This window comes from Mustela putorius, unplaced genomic scaffold (genome assembly GCF_011764305.1).
Source record: "Mustela putorius furo isolate JIRA1106 unplaced genomic scaffold, ASM1176430v1.1 tig00000224_pilon_pilon_pilon, whole genome shotgun sequence".
Classification (NCBI taxonomy): Eukaryota; Metazoa; Chordata; class Mammalia; order Carnivora; family Mustelidae; genus Mustela; species Mustela putorius.
Window position 1 is genome coordinate 9,749,819 of NW_025421321.1, and position 16,325 is coordinate 9,766,143.

Consider the following 16,325-nt stretch of genomic DNA (forward strand, 5'->3'; position numbering starts at 1 on the left):
TATGTGTGTATGCTTCACTCTAACAAATTTTTAAGTCAGTGATTGGCCTTATAAAGTGCCATGTATTCTCTTTTCTACTTTGTTTGTTAAAAAGCTGTCTCCTGATGGGATACTTCATGTAATTTGGGAAACTTGGTTACAGCTTAGGGTTAGAACTTTGGTGTGTGAGACCTGTTGAGTGGCTTTCCTTTTTAGTCCTTTGGGGCCGAGGACATGCAGTTGGTTTGTACTGATTTACGGTATTTTGGAAGCCTATCATAAGACTTCCCTGCAGAGGAAATTATAGTTTGGAAAATTTCCCTGCCATTTGGCAACTTTTGTAGGAAATGGAAGATAGTAGGCTGGAAAAGTTTCATCATCTTGATTGTCTTGGCTGGGAGAGACATACAGCGATGTCTTGTATTCAGGAACAGCATAGATTGTGATGAAATCTAACTGTGGCCCAGTGACAGATTTTTATTTGTGTGCCTGTTTTCTCTCTCAAGGTGTAGGCGTGGTTTTGTTTTAGAATTTACCTTTCCCTGACATAAACTCCTCCCCATAAGTAGAAGAATCTTTTAAAGGATAGAAGCCTAAAATTTTGATGGCTTTGTTTCAAGTCTTCATTCCATGTGATAGACTGTGTTGGAGCTTGTTCATAGTGTTTATCATGGTGTCTGTGGTTATCAGCTGAGGATGACCTGCTTGGAATGAACTGTGCTGTCCCTTTGAGCTTAATAGGATAGATGAAAACCTGTTTCATGTCATCCAGAAAGATGCACTCAGGAAATTGGAATTGCTCTAAGTACAAACACAAAATAACTTTTTTTTTTTTTAGTGTCAAACCATAGGAGTAATGGATGTAAGGATTATGTAAATGTTATTTTGAAATTGAAATGCCGCTTATTAATGGGAGGACACCAGGGTACTTCAGGGTTGTAGAGAATGAGTTCATACCCTGCTTTTGCCTTTCCTTCAATACATATGACCTTGGAGAAGTGTTTGAGTCTCCATTTCCTCATTCAGAAGTCTTCCTTACACAGTAGTGAGCTAGCCCTTGGAATAGAAAAGTCACAAAGGTGAGTCTTCTCCCTTCTCTTGTTCTTCCTCATTCTGCCAAGGTTGTTTGTTTTGTTTTGTTTTGTTTTTTAAATGAATTAGGAGGTCATGAAAACATACTCAAGGAACGCTTGGGTGGCTCAGTCACTTGAGCATTCAACTCTTGATTCTGGCTCAGGTCATGGTCTTGGTTGTGGGGTCTTGGGATTGAGCCCTCTGGAGGCTCTATGCTCAGCGGGAAGTTTGCTTCTGGTTCTCCCTCTCCCTCTCTCTGCTGCTCCCCATCCCCTGCTCACATGCTTTCTCTCTCTCAAATAAATAAATTAAAAAAAAAATACTCAAAGATTGATGACCCCGTACTCAAAAAAATACTCAAATTTTTTTCCCATTTATTCTTTGCCTTAAATAGTCTGGCCAGTTGGTTTTATTACGATAGATAATAAATTACAAACATCTAGAAAGAGTAAACCTTAAAGAAAAGGGCAGAGGTCCAGGCATCCCTAAGTCTCCTTGCAAGTTTATTGGCTTTAGTGAAGACCCAAGGACTCTCTTGCAATGGTGTGATCTGCTGTCCCCCCGCTAGGAAGACCCCATTGCTGACTCCCCCCCCACCCGCAATTATAGGAAGTGTTTTTGTGACTGACACCTACATGGTTGCCATTGGAAGACACTGAACAGCAGAGTCTTAAGCCAGAGGTGGGCAGACCTGAACACTGAGTGTAAGGCACCAAGCAGACTATGAGGGGCTCGAGTTCAGGTAGATGACACTTAGAAACTTCATGAGAATCCTGCTGTGAAGCCTGACAGAACTGGGTTTGACTTGTGTTTTGAAAGGATCTTTCCCCCTTGTAAGAGGAATGGGGATTCTGAAGGGCCAGGCGTTTCCAGCAACCACAAGGGCCTCCTGGGTGGGAGGGGGAGGAGAGTGAGATGATCCTGACCATGCCCCGCCCCCCAGCTTGCTCTCCTAAACTGCACGTGGCTGCATGTCCAGTCTGTTGGTCCTTAAAGAGCAAGAGTTGGGGGGAGGGATGGCTTGATGGACAGCTGCGTAGATTGGTGTGGACTAAATGGTATCTTCCTCCCCCATGTTCATATCTTGAAGCCTTAGCCCCTAGTGTGGTAGTATTTAGAGGTAGGGCCTGGGGATATAATTAGGTTTACAGAAAGTCATGAGGGTGGGGCCCCATGATGGGTTTCCTTATAAGAAGAGGAAGAGAGACCAGATCTCTCTCTTGCTTTTCCTTATGAAGAATTCTCTTGGATTGCTCTGATGACTCCTTCCTAAATTGTCCGTTCAGAAAAATCGGTCCCCACACAGATGTTCTTTATACTCATACTCACTGATCCTAAAAGCACAAGTCTGCAGTAAGTTCTAAGAACTCTGGCATTTTTATCCCTAGGCTTTTTAAAATATCCCTCCATGCATCTATGCTCTGCAGGGAGGAAATCTGCAAATAGCATACAAAAAGTTTGCTGTTAAAAAAAAATGCATGTCTGACTTTTGTGTGTTTGGTATGTCGTTCTGTTGACCACTGTGACTCTCACATTGGCGAGCTTATTCTGCATTGGTGTTGGGTAGCCCTTGACCTCTTAGAGGTTAGATTATCTCCTGCTTCCCATTTTGGAAATCTTGTCCTCCTAGCTGGGCGTTTATCTGTTCCTGTACTATGCACACCTGATGCACACGTCCCTTTTCCTGTCCATCCCGGGCTTGCTTCAAGGCAGGGGACTTTATTGAGCACTTGCTATATGCTGGGTCCTTCACTAGGAGCTGGCACAGTCCCTGTGCCAAGGTGCCCATTGTCTAATGGAGAGTAGCAGGAGTCTCCTCGAGGGGAAATACTAAAATAACTAAGCTTTTTGGTAACAGTGTTGCTTAATGCTTCAGTAATGGGGTGATTTCTTTTTAATTGCCTTGGAAGGAAATTAACTTACTAGATATGATTTAATGTACATTTCAAACATTTAGTATATAATCTCTCATATATGTTCTTAAGGGATATTATTATAAATGATATGAAGTACAGCTTGGTAAACCTGGAAGTTCCCTAGGTTGTTGCTGTTGTATTTAATGATGCCTGTTGCGAGTGGCCACACCCTTGGGCCAGCAGTAGAGCTTTCTCAGAAGGCTCTCTCCTCTGTGACCCTGGGTTGAGGTCCCTCTTGAGGGATCCCTGTCCTCACAGGGTAAACTATGTGAGACTGTTTGGAATTGGCCCACTTTGGGGGGCTTGTTTCCCTTGGAACAGCTGCGTAATTATGAATGTTTCTGTCACTTGAGTGGATGTGGTGGGAAGTCCAGGCCTCAGCAAGGGCGACAGGATGTCCACATGCAGTTCTTGGCCTACCCATGTAGCAGTGGATGGGTGTTTGCAAATCCCAGTGCTGTGGCGAAGGACTCCGTGGCTTCAAAGGAGGGTGTCTTCCTTGTCTGCTATGGCCCAGGATGTGAGAAGCCAGGATGTTTTAATCACAAACAGAGGTTTCAGAATATTTGGAAAAGGAGTTCATGATCTAGGAATTACTTTTAATTTCGGTATCTTTTTATGTTCTAACCCAGGTGCGACATTAGAGGAAATAAACCAGCATTGGGACTGGCTGGAGCAGAATCTCCTGCATACTTTGTCTGTCTTTGATAATAAGGATGACATTGCCAGCTTTGTCAAGGGGAAGGTAAAGGTAGGTGGTTTGACTGAAATGCTTCTTCCCAATTCCCCATCTTAGAACTTTTGTATGACATTTTGAACACTGTAGCATTTTTTATCAGATTCGAACAGTTTTCTCCACCATGACTGAATATCTTGGCTTTATACACAGTCAGAGGAGCTGGACTGGTCACTTGTCAAACTTCATGGTCAATCTGGCAAAATACACATGAAACTGGAAAATCCACGCTCTCAGGCCCAAGTGTTTGTTTTCCTTTATGGAAGGGAAGGTTCTCTCTTGTCTCAGGGAGAAAAAAATGCCAACATTTATGTTTTTGCAGAGCAGAAATGTTACTTGACTCCTTAAACTCGTTATTCCCACCTTTTTGCAGTTGTGACATCTTTTCATTCTATTTTGTTGGACCTGGCACTTTCCTCTTCCCCAAAGTGGCTGTTTATTCTTCAGCTATGTTAATTAAATGGAATTAAAATCAATTAGGTTTTGAGAGGGCAAGACAGGACTATTTTGGAGGGTATCTGTGAATATCTTGTGAGTTCCATCTTCTCTGTCATTTCAACAACATAATTGGTACCCGGTGCTTTATATGCCCCGTCAGGCAGAGAGAGACTATTTCTCATTCCGATTTTTACCTTCATTAAACACTTTTAACACATTAGCCTAGTTTTCCTCCCTTTCAGTAAAATCCCCCAGACCATTGATTTTGTTTATTTTTTTCCTCAAACGTTTGCCTTAAAAGTGCCTCAGCTTTTAGTAAAGGGTGTCAAAATGAATTCTCGGTTTTAAAAGGACAAAGTGGAAATATTCCTTTGGGTATCCGGGACTCCGATGTCCCCAGGTAGGAACCAAAGGTCTCCTGAGTCAGGCAGTGTGGCTTTGTTGGCTGGTGGCCTCTTGGTGTCCCCTCTAGCCTCAGGGGTTGGCAGGTAGACCCAGGCTGTGGTGGGGACTCGTTCAGTCTGTCAGTTACCATCTCTGCCTGGTCTGACTGACTAGCTTGGTTCCCTAGGTCAGATCCCACTGGGGCTTAGCTACAGAAATGCCTCTTCCATGGCTATTTTTCTCATGTGCCTCCCTTCTCCTTTGTCTAATGTATGCTGTGGTGGTTTTTTGATTTAGAGTTTCTCCTTTTAATATGGAGGAAGGAAATTCATTTCTGCTGTAGTGTCTTTAGGAAAGCTTCTGCAGAGGAGGAAGCAGCTTTTCCTCTAGCCTCCTAGGTTCTCCTCCTAAGGCCTGGAGATTGAACTGGCAAAAGTCAAACTGATGAGAAAAACAGTTGATCACCGTGTGCGATGTGTGTACACATGAGGAAAACTCAGTGATGAGTAACTCAGAGGAGTGGTTAGAATGTGGGGCTTATGCAGCACCTCAACAAAGAACAGTATGTTTATAGGGAAGGGACAAGACAAAGAGAGAGGTGTTCAGGCTTTCAGGGGTAGCCAGCTGTGGGAAGGTAAAGATGGGGAGAAATGAAGGGAAGAGAAGAAGGGCTGTTTTTGTGAGGTTGGCTGTGCACATTCCTCTCAGTGCTGGTCAGAGTCTAGAGTTACCCTCCTCTTCCTGGCACAGAAGAGAGAGGCACCTTCACAAATGGGTCTTGGTGTCCTTGTTTTAGGCAAGTAGTGGGGGAAGGCGGAGAGCCTTTTTGGTGTCTGCCGTTTCTCAGTTGCCTTCAGCTCAGAATAATCCTTATGCCATAGTGGCACAGTTTGAGATGTCATATTCCAATCTCCTGCACATCAAAACTGAAATGCCTTTTAAAAAAAAAAGGAAGAAAGAAAGAAAGAGAGAAAGAAATAAAAAGAAAGAAAGAAAGAAAAAGAAAGAAAGAAAGACAACAGTTGTAGGGAGGCTGCTCGCCTGGAGCAGGGGCTGAGGGTGGAGGGGTTCTTGTGGTCTGAGATGGGGTTATATCTGTGGGCCACTGTGTGGTGTTGGTTCTTCCTTTCCTCTGGGAAGATCCAAAGGAATCAAAAATTGGGGCTTTCCTACTCGTATCTTGAGCAGCTGGCCGCTCTGTCAAGCTTTAAAGAAACCCCTGTGCTTAGAGTTGTGCTTGTCACTAGGCCCTGCAGTCCACGGAAGTCAAAGGTCTGTATGGTCACCATTGTCGTGGCTGTATCTGGAGCCCATGCCTCCCGTTCTGCTTCCTAAAATCCCCTTCATGCCTCGTGGTCTGGAACTTTATATGTTAGACATGCTTTTAAAGTTATTTGTTTTCTTATAATTTTTCTATTTAATGATGTCTGGTTAAATAAAACTTGGAAAAGAAGAAAAACATAATGAAAGAAATTAGAAGCACTTGAAATTTTACCAGACTTCAGATTCATTTCGTAAATCTTATTTTGGGGTGCCTGGGTGGCTCACTTGGTTAAGCATCTGCCTCTGGCTCAGGTCACAATCCTGGGGTCCTGGGATCGAGCCCCACATTGTCAGGCTTCCTGCTTAGCAAGGAATCTTCTCTCTCTGCCACACTCCTTAGGCCTCGCTCCCATCTTGTGCTCTTGTTTTCTCTCTCTCTCTTTTCCTCCCTCTCTTTTTTTTTTTTTTTAAAGATTATATGTATTTATGTGACAGAGAGACATCACAAGTAGGCAGAGAGAGAGAGAGGAGGAAGCAGGCTCCCTGCCAAGCAGAGAGCCCAATGCGGGACTTGATCTCAGGACCTGAGCCTTGATCATGACCTGAGCCACCCACATGCCCAATAAATAGGATCTTAAAAAAAAAAAAAACCAGACTAACTTGTAACTCAAATTTGGATAGTTCTTCAGGGCTGATGCATCAGATCCACTTTTGAGCCAGTAATTGAATTATCCTGTCCCTGTAGGGAGTGCCGGGAGGTATCACACAATAGTAACTTGTTAGGAAACTCAGGCCTAGAAGTTGGTGATTTGCCCAAAGCCTCTTGCCTGGTTAGTGGCCAAGTGAGAGACTTATCTTGGGTTCTCTGCCCCCCACCCCCAGCTCATCAGTCCGCCAACTGTGGTCCTGATTCTGGGTGGTAGACGGAGTGGCGTGCCACTTTCCTCCACCCCTGGTGGTGGTGGTGGTGGTGGTGGTGGTGGTGGTGGTGTGTGTGTGTGTGTGTGTGTGTGTGTTTTGGTGGCAGTGTAGACTCCTCAGGGGCCTATGCTTGGCTGTCCCTTCCCGCCTCTGCCTGCCTCTCCCTTTGTTCCTTTCCCTGACGAGGGGTCCCTTACCTTTCTGTGTGTCAGGCTCTGATTGCGGAGGAGACGAGCAGCAGGCTTGCTGAGCAGGAAGAGGAGCCTGAGAAGTTCCGAGAGGCCTTGGTGAAGTTCGAGGCCAGGTTCAACTTCCCAGAGGCAGAGAAGCTGGTCACCTATTACTCCTGCTGCTGCTGGAAGGGCAGGGTCCCCCGCCAAGGCTGGCTCTACCTCAGCATCAATCACCTCTGCTTCTACTCCTTCTTCCTGGGCAAGGAACGTAAGTGAGGCTCGTGCTGCTGTTTGCAGGGGAAGCGGACCCTCGGGAAGCTCAGTGCTGGTCTGAGATGAGAGGAAGAGCTAGAGCATGAAGGATTTTTAAATGAGTAGTTGAGATGATAATGAGCAATACTTGATTAACTTCAAATGGTGTGTGCAGACAATTTTATTTCCATATGCAACCACCACTAACGGGCTTTGGTTTTGTGAGAGTTCATTTTTTCCATTGCCTTAAACATTTCAGTGAAGCTCTCTTTGTAGAGCTACTGAAGGTTTTTTACTTGACGTTGCTCTGAAAACGCATTGTCAAAACTGACAGCCCAATGCTTCTAAAGGAATGGAACATATTGTTGCTTCTTAAATGTGCTTGATTGGGGGAGGAGGGCATTTAAAAAGTTCCCAGCCCCGAAGGTCACGACTGCTCCTGGAAAAGAAGCAGGATGTACAGCTGTTCCTTGGAATGGGAGGGAATTCTTCACCTGGGTCCACTTGAGATTCAGGCAATGATGAACTTTTCACACTTTGATGCACTGACCATTACCATGCGAGGTGATAGAATTCCAAGATAAGAAAGAAAAGTCATGAGTGTTGGTTGTATATTGAATTTTTAAAAAGTCATTCCCACGGAAACTTCTTTTGGAACTACATGCTGTTTCAAGCACCCAGGCAGGATGGCAGCTGTGTGTGTATATAAAACAAGTATATGCGTATGTATGTTTATATATGTCATTTTTTCTTCTTCTGCATTTAAGTTTATATCTCAAGTTGAACCAGTGGGAGGGGCTTCTCTGAAATTGTGCTGACACAGCTTCCTGCCCAGGGTCATCGCTCTCTTTCTCACGCTGCCAGCTTCAGGTCTGATCCTTCAGTACATAACGCCACATGTGTGTGACCTTTCCCCACCCTTGGTCTGTGCTCTGACCTGATCTTGACCATCCTTATTCTTGTACTTTGTGCAGTGCTTCTCAAAATTCATGCTGGTCTTTCCCTTCCCTAGTCTTGTGCCTCTTTCACCCTTCAAGTTCAGTTCAGAATTTTATCACCTCCAGGAACTTTCCCTGGTCCCCTTACAATTTGCACCACATTTGTGTTTCTGCTTTAGATTCTGTCAAGTTAGTGGTTGCTTATTTTACATGTCTGCTTTCCCTGTTTGAACAAACTCCTTAAGTGCAGGGCTTTTCACAAAGTAGATGCTTCATGAAATGAAAGTTGATGTTATCGATTGTATGTATTTGTATGAAAGACTTAGGTGAAAGCACTTAGAAGTAGCTGAAGAAGCTTCATCTCAAGCCTGAAGTCGATGTGTGGCTTTCTAAGTCATGGAAGCCCCGAAAACGTTATTGCGAGAAGTGGAAAGAAACAGTAGAAAGAGAAACACTTGAAGTTCTCCTTGATTTGAAAAAGAAAATGAATTAGTTTCTGACACCTATCATTCATGGTGACTAAGCCAAATTTTGTTAGGATGCTAAGTTTTGAAAAAAAAAAAAAAAAGATTTCTAATATTTGATAACATTTAAAATCACTTTAAGTTGTTACAGTGTCTCTTTTTTCTATTTGCATTAGTAAGCTCTAGCTAGCCTTGCCATCACTGTATTGGAAACATTTCCCAGAATAGAACACTTGTTTATAAAATGTACTGTTTGTACTGTATTACTTTAAAGAATTCCATAGAAATTGTACTGTGTCTTCTAAGACTGTCATTTGACACAGTCTAAATGTGAAGTCTGTTTCTCTAAAGGAGATCATGAATAATCCTCTTTTGCACTTTTTTTCATAGCTTACTCCATGAATGCTGCTTTTGAAACGAGAAATTATGTAAATGGAGAAGTTTTTGGATATTTTGCAAATATTTAGGTTTAAATATTCTTGAAGTTTTCTTTTCCTGTTGTTAACTTGGTATTTCAGAACACTGTCCCCTGTTTGTGTGCAGTAGCCAACAACTTGGAAAATTTTACTTAAATCTTTTTTAAGAAAAATCACGAAACATGAGTTGGGTTCTAACACACAGCTGTCAAGCAGTTTTGTGCTTCCCCTTTCCTGCTCTGGTTTTGCGTTTCAGCTTAAGGAAATCCTTGGACTCTTGTTTGCTGGTACACTCAAGTTTGGCTCACATGTTAGGGTAACCTACGCATTTGCCTTTTTTTCCCTCTTCTAGTTAAACTTGTAGTCCCATGGGTCGATATCCAGAAGTTGGAAAGAACGTCCAACGTCTTTCTGACGGACACCATCCGAATCACGACGCAGAATAAGGAGCGTGACTTCTCCATGTTCCTGAACCTCGATGAGGTGTTCAAGATCATGGAGCAGCTGGCCGACGTGACACTCCGGAGGCTGCTGGATAACGAGGTCTTTGACCTGGACCCAGACCTGCAGGAGCCGAGCCAGATCACCAAGCGGTAAGGCGCTTCCGTTTTCGGTTCCTCACCCACGGGACTGTGGCCGTGCGCCACCGCATTCATTTACATGTGCTTTGTTAGTCTTAGTTGTACCGGTTTAAATGTCCCTTGTGGCTCGTTGCAGATTTTCCTGTGGTGTTGATCATGATTGTGACATAGTAATTGGCAGCAATAGTTGATTATTTTTTTAATAAGGAAGGTTTTTTTTTTTTTTCTTTTAAGATTTCATTTATTTTAGAGAGAGTGAGCAAGCTGGGGGAGTAGGGGGAGGCAGAGAGGAAGAGAATCTCTAGCAGACTCTGCACTGAGCGTGAGCACAGCATGGGGGCTAGATCCCATGACCCTGACATGACCCGAGCTGAAACCAAGAGTCATGTGCTCAGCTAACAGAGCCATCCAGGCACCCTGTTTGTTTCTTTTTTTCTTTCTTTCTTTCTTCCTTTTTTTTTTTTTTTTTGGCAGTTGACTTTGATTTCTGGATCCAATTCTGCTTTTTTTCCAGATATTTGGAAATTGATTTTTATAAAAAATACTTCTAAGTAAATATAATATGGATAGCTTCATGATAGAATTCCATTCAGCACTGTGCTTTATTAGCGAACATTAAGAGATTCCCTGAGATCATGACCTGAGCCAAAGACAGGCACTTAACTGACTGAGCCACTCAGGTATCCCTGAAAGTGCTTTGTAGAAAAGGTTTTCAGGACAATGAATTTATTTTTGCTACCAGTTAGTCATTAGAAATGTGCCTCAGTAATACTCTAAGTTCACATTCTTTATGATTGGTTTGCCCCTACTGATGCTATGTGTGGAGATATCTGGAGCAGTTGCTTGAATTATTAGTCATTTTAAAGAAGTTCGGCTTCATTATCTAAAATTTAAATGGTGGCGTTCAGCTAAGCTTGACTGTGATTCCTGACTTGGTGGTTTAGACCAGGTAACTGTAGAGTTTATACAAAGATACCCTTAGAGAAACAAGTCATCTAACAAGTGCTATTGTGGCTAGATAGATTTGATATCATTAGAGAATCCCACTACTATTTAGTACTACTAGACATGAAAAAAAGTTTTAATGTGGGAAAATACACACAATATAATATTTGCTACCTTAATACCGCTGAACTGAACCATGCAGTTGAAAATGGATAAATTCATATTGTGCAACCCTCCCCTCCATCCAGTCCTGGGACAGTTCATCTTGCAAAACTGAAACTCTGTCCACATTAAGCAATAACTCTTATTCCCCTCCTCCCCCAGCCTCCGACAACTGCCACTCTACTTTCTGTCTGAGTTTGACTACTCGAGGTCCCTCATGTAGGTGGAATCATACAGTATTTGTCTTTTGTGGCTGGCATATTTCACTTAGTGTCATGTCCTTATGGTTCATCCGTGTCGCAGCAGGTGCCAGAACTTCCTTCCTCTTTAAGGCTAGGTAGTAGTCCATTGTGTGGATATGCCACATTTTCTTTCTCTGTTCATGCATCAATGGACACAAAGCCATTTCTACCCTTGCTGTTGTACGTTGATGCTGCCGTGAGCATATGCCTGTTTTTACATGTTTTGGGCGTATACCCAGAAGTGGAATTGTGGGATCACATGGTAGTTCTGTGTCATTCTGTGTCCCATCATTAAAAAGAATTTTTAAATCTCTTATAACATTTCCTGTAATTCCTTACACACATTTGGTATTTTTTTGGAACATCTGGGAGAACATGTGTTTAATCAGTGGTCTCTAAATGGCAGTGTGTTTGTAGTTGGCCTGTATTCAGGACGTATTTAGAGCCCCTGCTGTGTGCATGCGTTATATATTGGTCATGTATTGTCACAAGTAAGGCAGGAATCAAAAAGTGAACTTTTTTGGTGAAACTCTAATGGATTTCACTTGGTTTCGTGTCCTCAGCATCTGACATTTCCTTTGTGAAAAGAGTGCTGCTGCTTGTCACTCCCTTATGAAAGGAGATCCTTGGGGTGCTGTCCTTGGGTCTTCTGACTCCCCTTCCTGAGCTGCTCCCTGGGCTTCCTGACCTCGGGTTTCCCATTACCATCTCCGGCTCTGTCTTAGGTCCAAAGAAGACAGCCCAGCTCTCTCTCATGTATCTCCAAATATCTCTATAGTCATTTGGTGTCAGAGTCCTTTTAGTCCAGCTTACAAAGATTGGTTAAAAATGAAGAAACGAGTCTCGGTTGGAGGAGTTGTTAAAGGGCTTCTATAATCACCCAGTGAAGTGTCTATCTGTTCTATAGGTTTTGCATTGATGTGTACGTGTGTGAACTGCCTCCCTGCCGCCCCCCTCTCCACTGGGTTTGAGCACTAGGAGGCCGGCTGATGGCCTGCATACTCTGGTCAGCTCTGTGGGCACTAGGGTTTCAGGTGATTTCCTCATAGATCTCCTGATAGTCCCTCACGGCTCCACTTCTAGATGCAGCATTGTGGTTTTGGGTGGAAACTGGGTAAGAAGAGGCAGATGGCTGGTTTGTCACATTTAAGACCCTGTGGTAAAATCATTCATTTTTTTAAAGATTTTATTTTATTTATTTGAGAGAGAGAGAGTGAGAGAGAGCATGAGAGGGGAGAAGGTCAGAGGGAGAAGCAGACTCCCCATGGAGCTGGGAGCCAGATGCGAGACTTGATCTCAGGACTCCGGGATCATGACCTGAGCCAAAGGCAGTCACTTAACCAACTGAGCCACTCAGGCACCCAAAATCATTCATTTTGGAAGAAAATTCATCAGTAGAAGCATTCTTCGTGTACATTCCAGAATTCAGTTGAATTATATGAGGCTCCCTCTCCTCTACTTTCTATACCAATAATGATCGGGGAGCGGAAGAGAGAGAAAAGGACAAAACAAGGCCCTGCAGGTGCCTCGGATTGGCCTGAGATGGGTGGCAAGATTCTCGTTCCTAGTATGTTTTGCTGGTCACTGCACTTTGAGAGACTTCTTCCAAAAGTGAAAGGCATGTCCTTGCCTACCAGTTCCTCGCTGGGTCTCACGTGTAGCTTTCTGTCATGGAGACATAGGCCTGTGGACATAAACAGGTAATGACTCAGTCTACTTGACATCCTGCCAAGAGAGCCCAGGTTTTCAAGTTGAGGAAAATAGTCTCTTGATGCAAAGGGCACAATCAGAAGTGCTGGAATGCTCCTCAGGCTCCCTTTTGTTGATGTATTTTCACTTCCCTTCCCAGATAACAGCTTTAGAAAGGTGCCTTTGAGGTCACTAGTGTGGTGAGCCATCTGATTGCGGATTAGTCACGATTGCTGCTCACTCTCACTCCCATGGGACTTTGGGAAAGTGCCCAGAGGAGCTGGGCCTCCAGCAGGAGCTGGGAGGATGGGCTGGTGCATCGCACAACAGGACCCCGTCAGACAGGTTGGAGCCAGCTGGACCCAGGAGTCCTCTGGCCCAGCCCTCACACTTTGCAGAGGACGGCCTGGAGCAGGGATTCTGGGGCATAGCAGCAGAATCCAGAAGGGCGGGAAAACGGAGACTGGGGAAGGGACTTTGGGGCCTGGCGTGGGGAGCAAAGAAATGGATCGGTCCTGAAATTTACCAACACAGTAACATTTATGAAGCTGTGAGTGATTTGGTTGAAAGCGGTGTAGCCAGCTTTTGGGGGGTGGGAGATTGGGAAGGTGATGTGTTTCACTAAATCAAATTTAATATCACCATTAAAATCTATATTGACTGATTGGAAAGTGCTGGAGGAAAACGTAGTTATTGCAGTGCAGTGAATGGAGGCTGTTTACCCCAGTGGAAGATCTTTCTGGTATCTAAAGGTCAGCGGGGGATGCCTGGGGTGAGGGGGTGGGTGTAGGGGTCGGGAGGGGGCTGACGTCTTCAGTAATAAGCCCTCATCCCCTGTTGTCAGGCTGATTGCCTGGCTCCCTGGTCTGACTTTTCAGAACTTCTTTGGCCTTTTCTGCCCACATTTACTCCCTTTCCTGCTGTTCTTGCACCCTACTAAGAATGCCCATCCTAGCTGTGTAATTTATTGGGCTTTCTGTCCTTGTCATTCTGGTTTGGCGTCGACATCTCTTAGGGGCTCCTTGTGCAGCCCCGAACAGCTCCTGCCTCACTGGGGAAGGCCTGCGAGTCCCCACCCTGCAGAGCCCTAGCTGCTTTGTACTTCTCCAGGCTGTTCTGGGGCACGGTGGAGGGCAGGGGGCAAAGGCAGGAGCCTTGAGTATGAAAAAGTCTTCTAGATGCCAGTGTTGTCGAGGTCTTGGTCTGCTGGAGCTCCGAGGATGTACTTTCAAAGACATGGGGCACTGCAAGCCCTAGCTGAGTCGATGTGCACCCTCTTCCCTGTTTTCCGAGGCCTGGGTTTCCCTCATGCCCCCTCCGAGCCCAGGAGACCCAGGCGGCTATGTAAGGTACATCACGGCAAGGTTGTCCTTCTCTTTCCTTGGTGCTCTTGGGGGAGAGTAGGGGAAAGGTGTGTCAAGTCAACACATATTCGAGGGATGCCATGTTTTCTGTGCAGACTTGGGCTTTGAGGAGAAGTATGCGTATGTGGTGGTGCTGCCGTGCTTCCTTATTGCTGGCTCTTGCCCAGAGTTTCAAATGAGCTGGGCATGGGTCTGTGGGTGGGTGTGTCACGAAGAGCCTCTAGAAATCTTTGTACATGTTTTATGGGGCAAACAGCTGACAGAAGACCACGTTATTCCAGAAGGCCAGGGATAGTACTTGAGGTCTCCTGTCAAGGGCACAGCGGGGACATCCTCACACTGGGAGCTAACGTGGGAGCCCCTGCCCCAGCTGCCACAGAACCTGAGTTTGGGGAAGCATTCTGTCTGGAGCTCCCTTGAGCTGCTAGACACAAACCCACTATGTGTGGGTTTGTGTCTGTGGGATGAATGACACGAGGGAGGGAGAGTTACCATGGCACATGAGGCCTGACACAGGTCTTCCCAAAAGTGTTCTAACAGGTTGATGGGGAAAAGAGACAGGGGAACCTGTTTTTGGTACATTTGTACCAAAACTAAGAGGAGAAAAATCGAATTCTAGGTTCACAGAGAAACAAAAGAAGGACCCACCCTTTCATTTCTTGGGTCTAAGTTCTAGTGAATGAAGTGTGGAGTTTTGAGTGTGGGCCTGTGTTGTTGTTGTGCAGGAATGGTCATGTTCATTGTAGCTCCATGAGCAAACTTGGTGTTCTTGCTCTGTATTCTGATAAACCCACATATATTTCCCACATGGCTATAGGCTCATGCAAGGGCATATGTTCAGACAGGAGGGTCTGTGGCACCGTCCCTTCTAGTCTCAGCTGTCGCTTTCTCTTGGAGGGATTGCTTTGGCCAGTGCATACCAGCAAGGTGGACACTGGGGGTAAATACTGTGGGGTCTGCTGGGCTAGTTTCCATCTTTTTAGGGGTGCTTCTGCCCTGGCTTACAGGCCTGAATGGTCAGTTATGACTCTTGTGTGTTGGGCATCTCTACAGAGGAAGAGGGGGAACATTTAGTAGGTATTGGAAGGTCTCAAAGGCAAATTTTAACCAGTGGACTTTGTTTCTGGTATTCTTCGGAAAGAGGAGCAGATATTTTTAAGCATCAAAAATACCACCTGCTTCGAAACAGACCAAAAGGATGAAGTGGTCTTACTCTGATCTTCATAAAGGGCTTGAGCTACTCGTCTTCAGCTACTGGATCTTCATCTCCATCTATCAGAAAGTTCAATGCCACATGTATACGTAGAATGTGTATTTAGAGGTGGAATTGGAAGAGGACTTTCTAAGGAAGGAAGAGGATTTAGGAAAGTCCTTCCTGCTGCTTTCTTTTTTTCTTTTTTCTTTCTTCTTTCTTTTTTTTTTTTTTTTTAAGATATTTATTTGAGAAGGTGCAGGCATGCAGAGGGACGGGCAGAGGGAAGACAGAATCCTGAAGCAGTCTCCCTGCTCAGTGTGGACCCCGACAAGGAGCTCAACCCAGGACCCTGAGATCATGGCCTGAGCTGAAACTGAGAGTCAACAGCTAAAATGACTGAGCCACCCAGGTGCCCCCCTCCTTTCTTTCTTACAATGCGAGGTCACTGGTCTGTGGCTGCTGAATGTGTGAGAGACAGACTCCTATGGTGACAGAGAGCAGCCCAGAAAGCAGAGTGGAGGTGATGTGTCATATACCCAGGCTGCTCAGAAGCCATGGGGAAGGGGATTGAACTGAGCGGTTGGCTGGTGCAGCAGGTGCACTGAATAGAAAAATCAGAAAACTGAATGCCTTAGTCTTAAATTGAAGAGCTGTCTGCAAGGTAAAATACCAAAAGTACCCCCCCTCAAAGCCCCCACCACCATGCTTCTAGGAAGGAGCAGACAACAGGTGAATTTAGTGGTGGCTGGACCTGTACCTGTGAGGTGCATACAGGAAGTTTGCACTGGCTTCACTTTCACCAAACCAGCATGGCTAGCATACTTTGAGGACAAAGATATAAATCTTCCAAAGTAAATGTGCTGAATGTAGGTCGGCTTTCAGAGAACTGGGGTGATACTGAGGGGTCTTGCCTTCCACCCGATAGTATGTGAATTTCTAAAGCATTCACGGTGCTTTACCATGTTTTCCCAGTTCCTCTGGGGCAAAGTGCAGGCTCCTTTGGAATTGCCATCCATGGAGTATCAGGTGCTGCGTGTTAAGGGACGGCAGCTTTCCCCCAGGAACTGGACCATCTTGATCTGTAGAATTTGTATAATTTCTTGCTGTGCCCAGAAAACCTTCTGGGCATGCATGAATCTCTCTTTGTGAGGGTTTGATAGTAAATTAGTAAACAGTAAATTCCAAGCACTCTC

General features: G+C 44.8%; 1 protein-coding gene across 13 annotated transcripts in view; it reads left to right on the plus strand.

Moving 5' to 3' along the window:
* The window catches only part of TBC1D8 (TBC1 domain family member 8), a 103,767-nt gene that overhangs the window by 57,917 nt on the left and 29,525 nt on the right, over positions 1-16,325 (plus strand). For all 13 annotated transcript variants that reach the window (XM_013056379.2, XM_045077698.1, XM_045077690.1 and 10 more), the window contains 3 exons: positions 3,602-3,720; positions 6,924-7,152; positions 9,307-9,547. In XM_013056379.2, the coding sequence (XP_012911833.2) occupies positions 3,602-3,720; positions 6,924-7,152; positions 9,307-9,547 (589 nt within the window). The remainder of the gene's footprint in view (positions 1-3,601; positions 3,721-6,923; positions 7,153-9,306; positions 9,548-16,325) is intronic.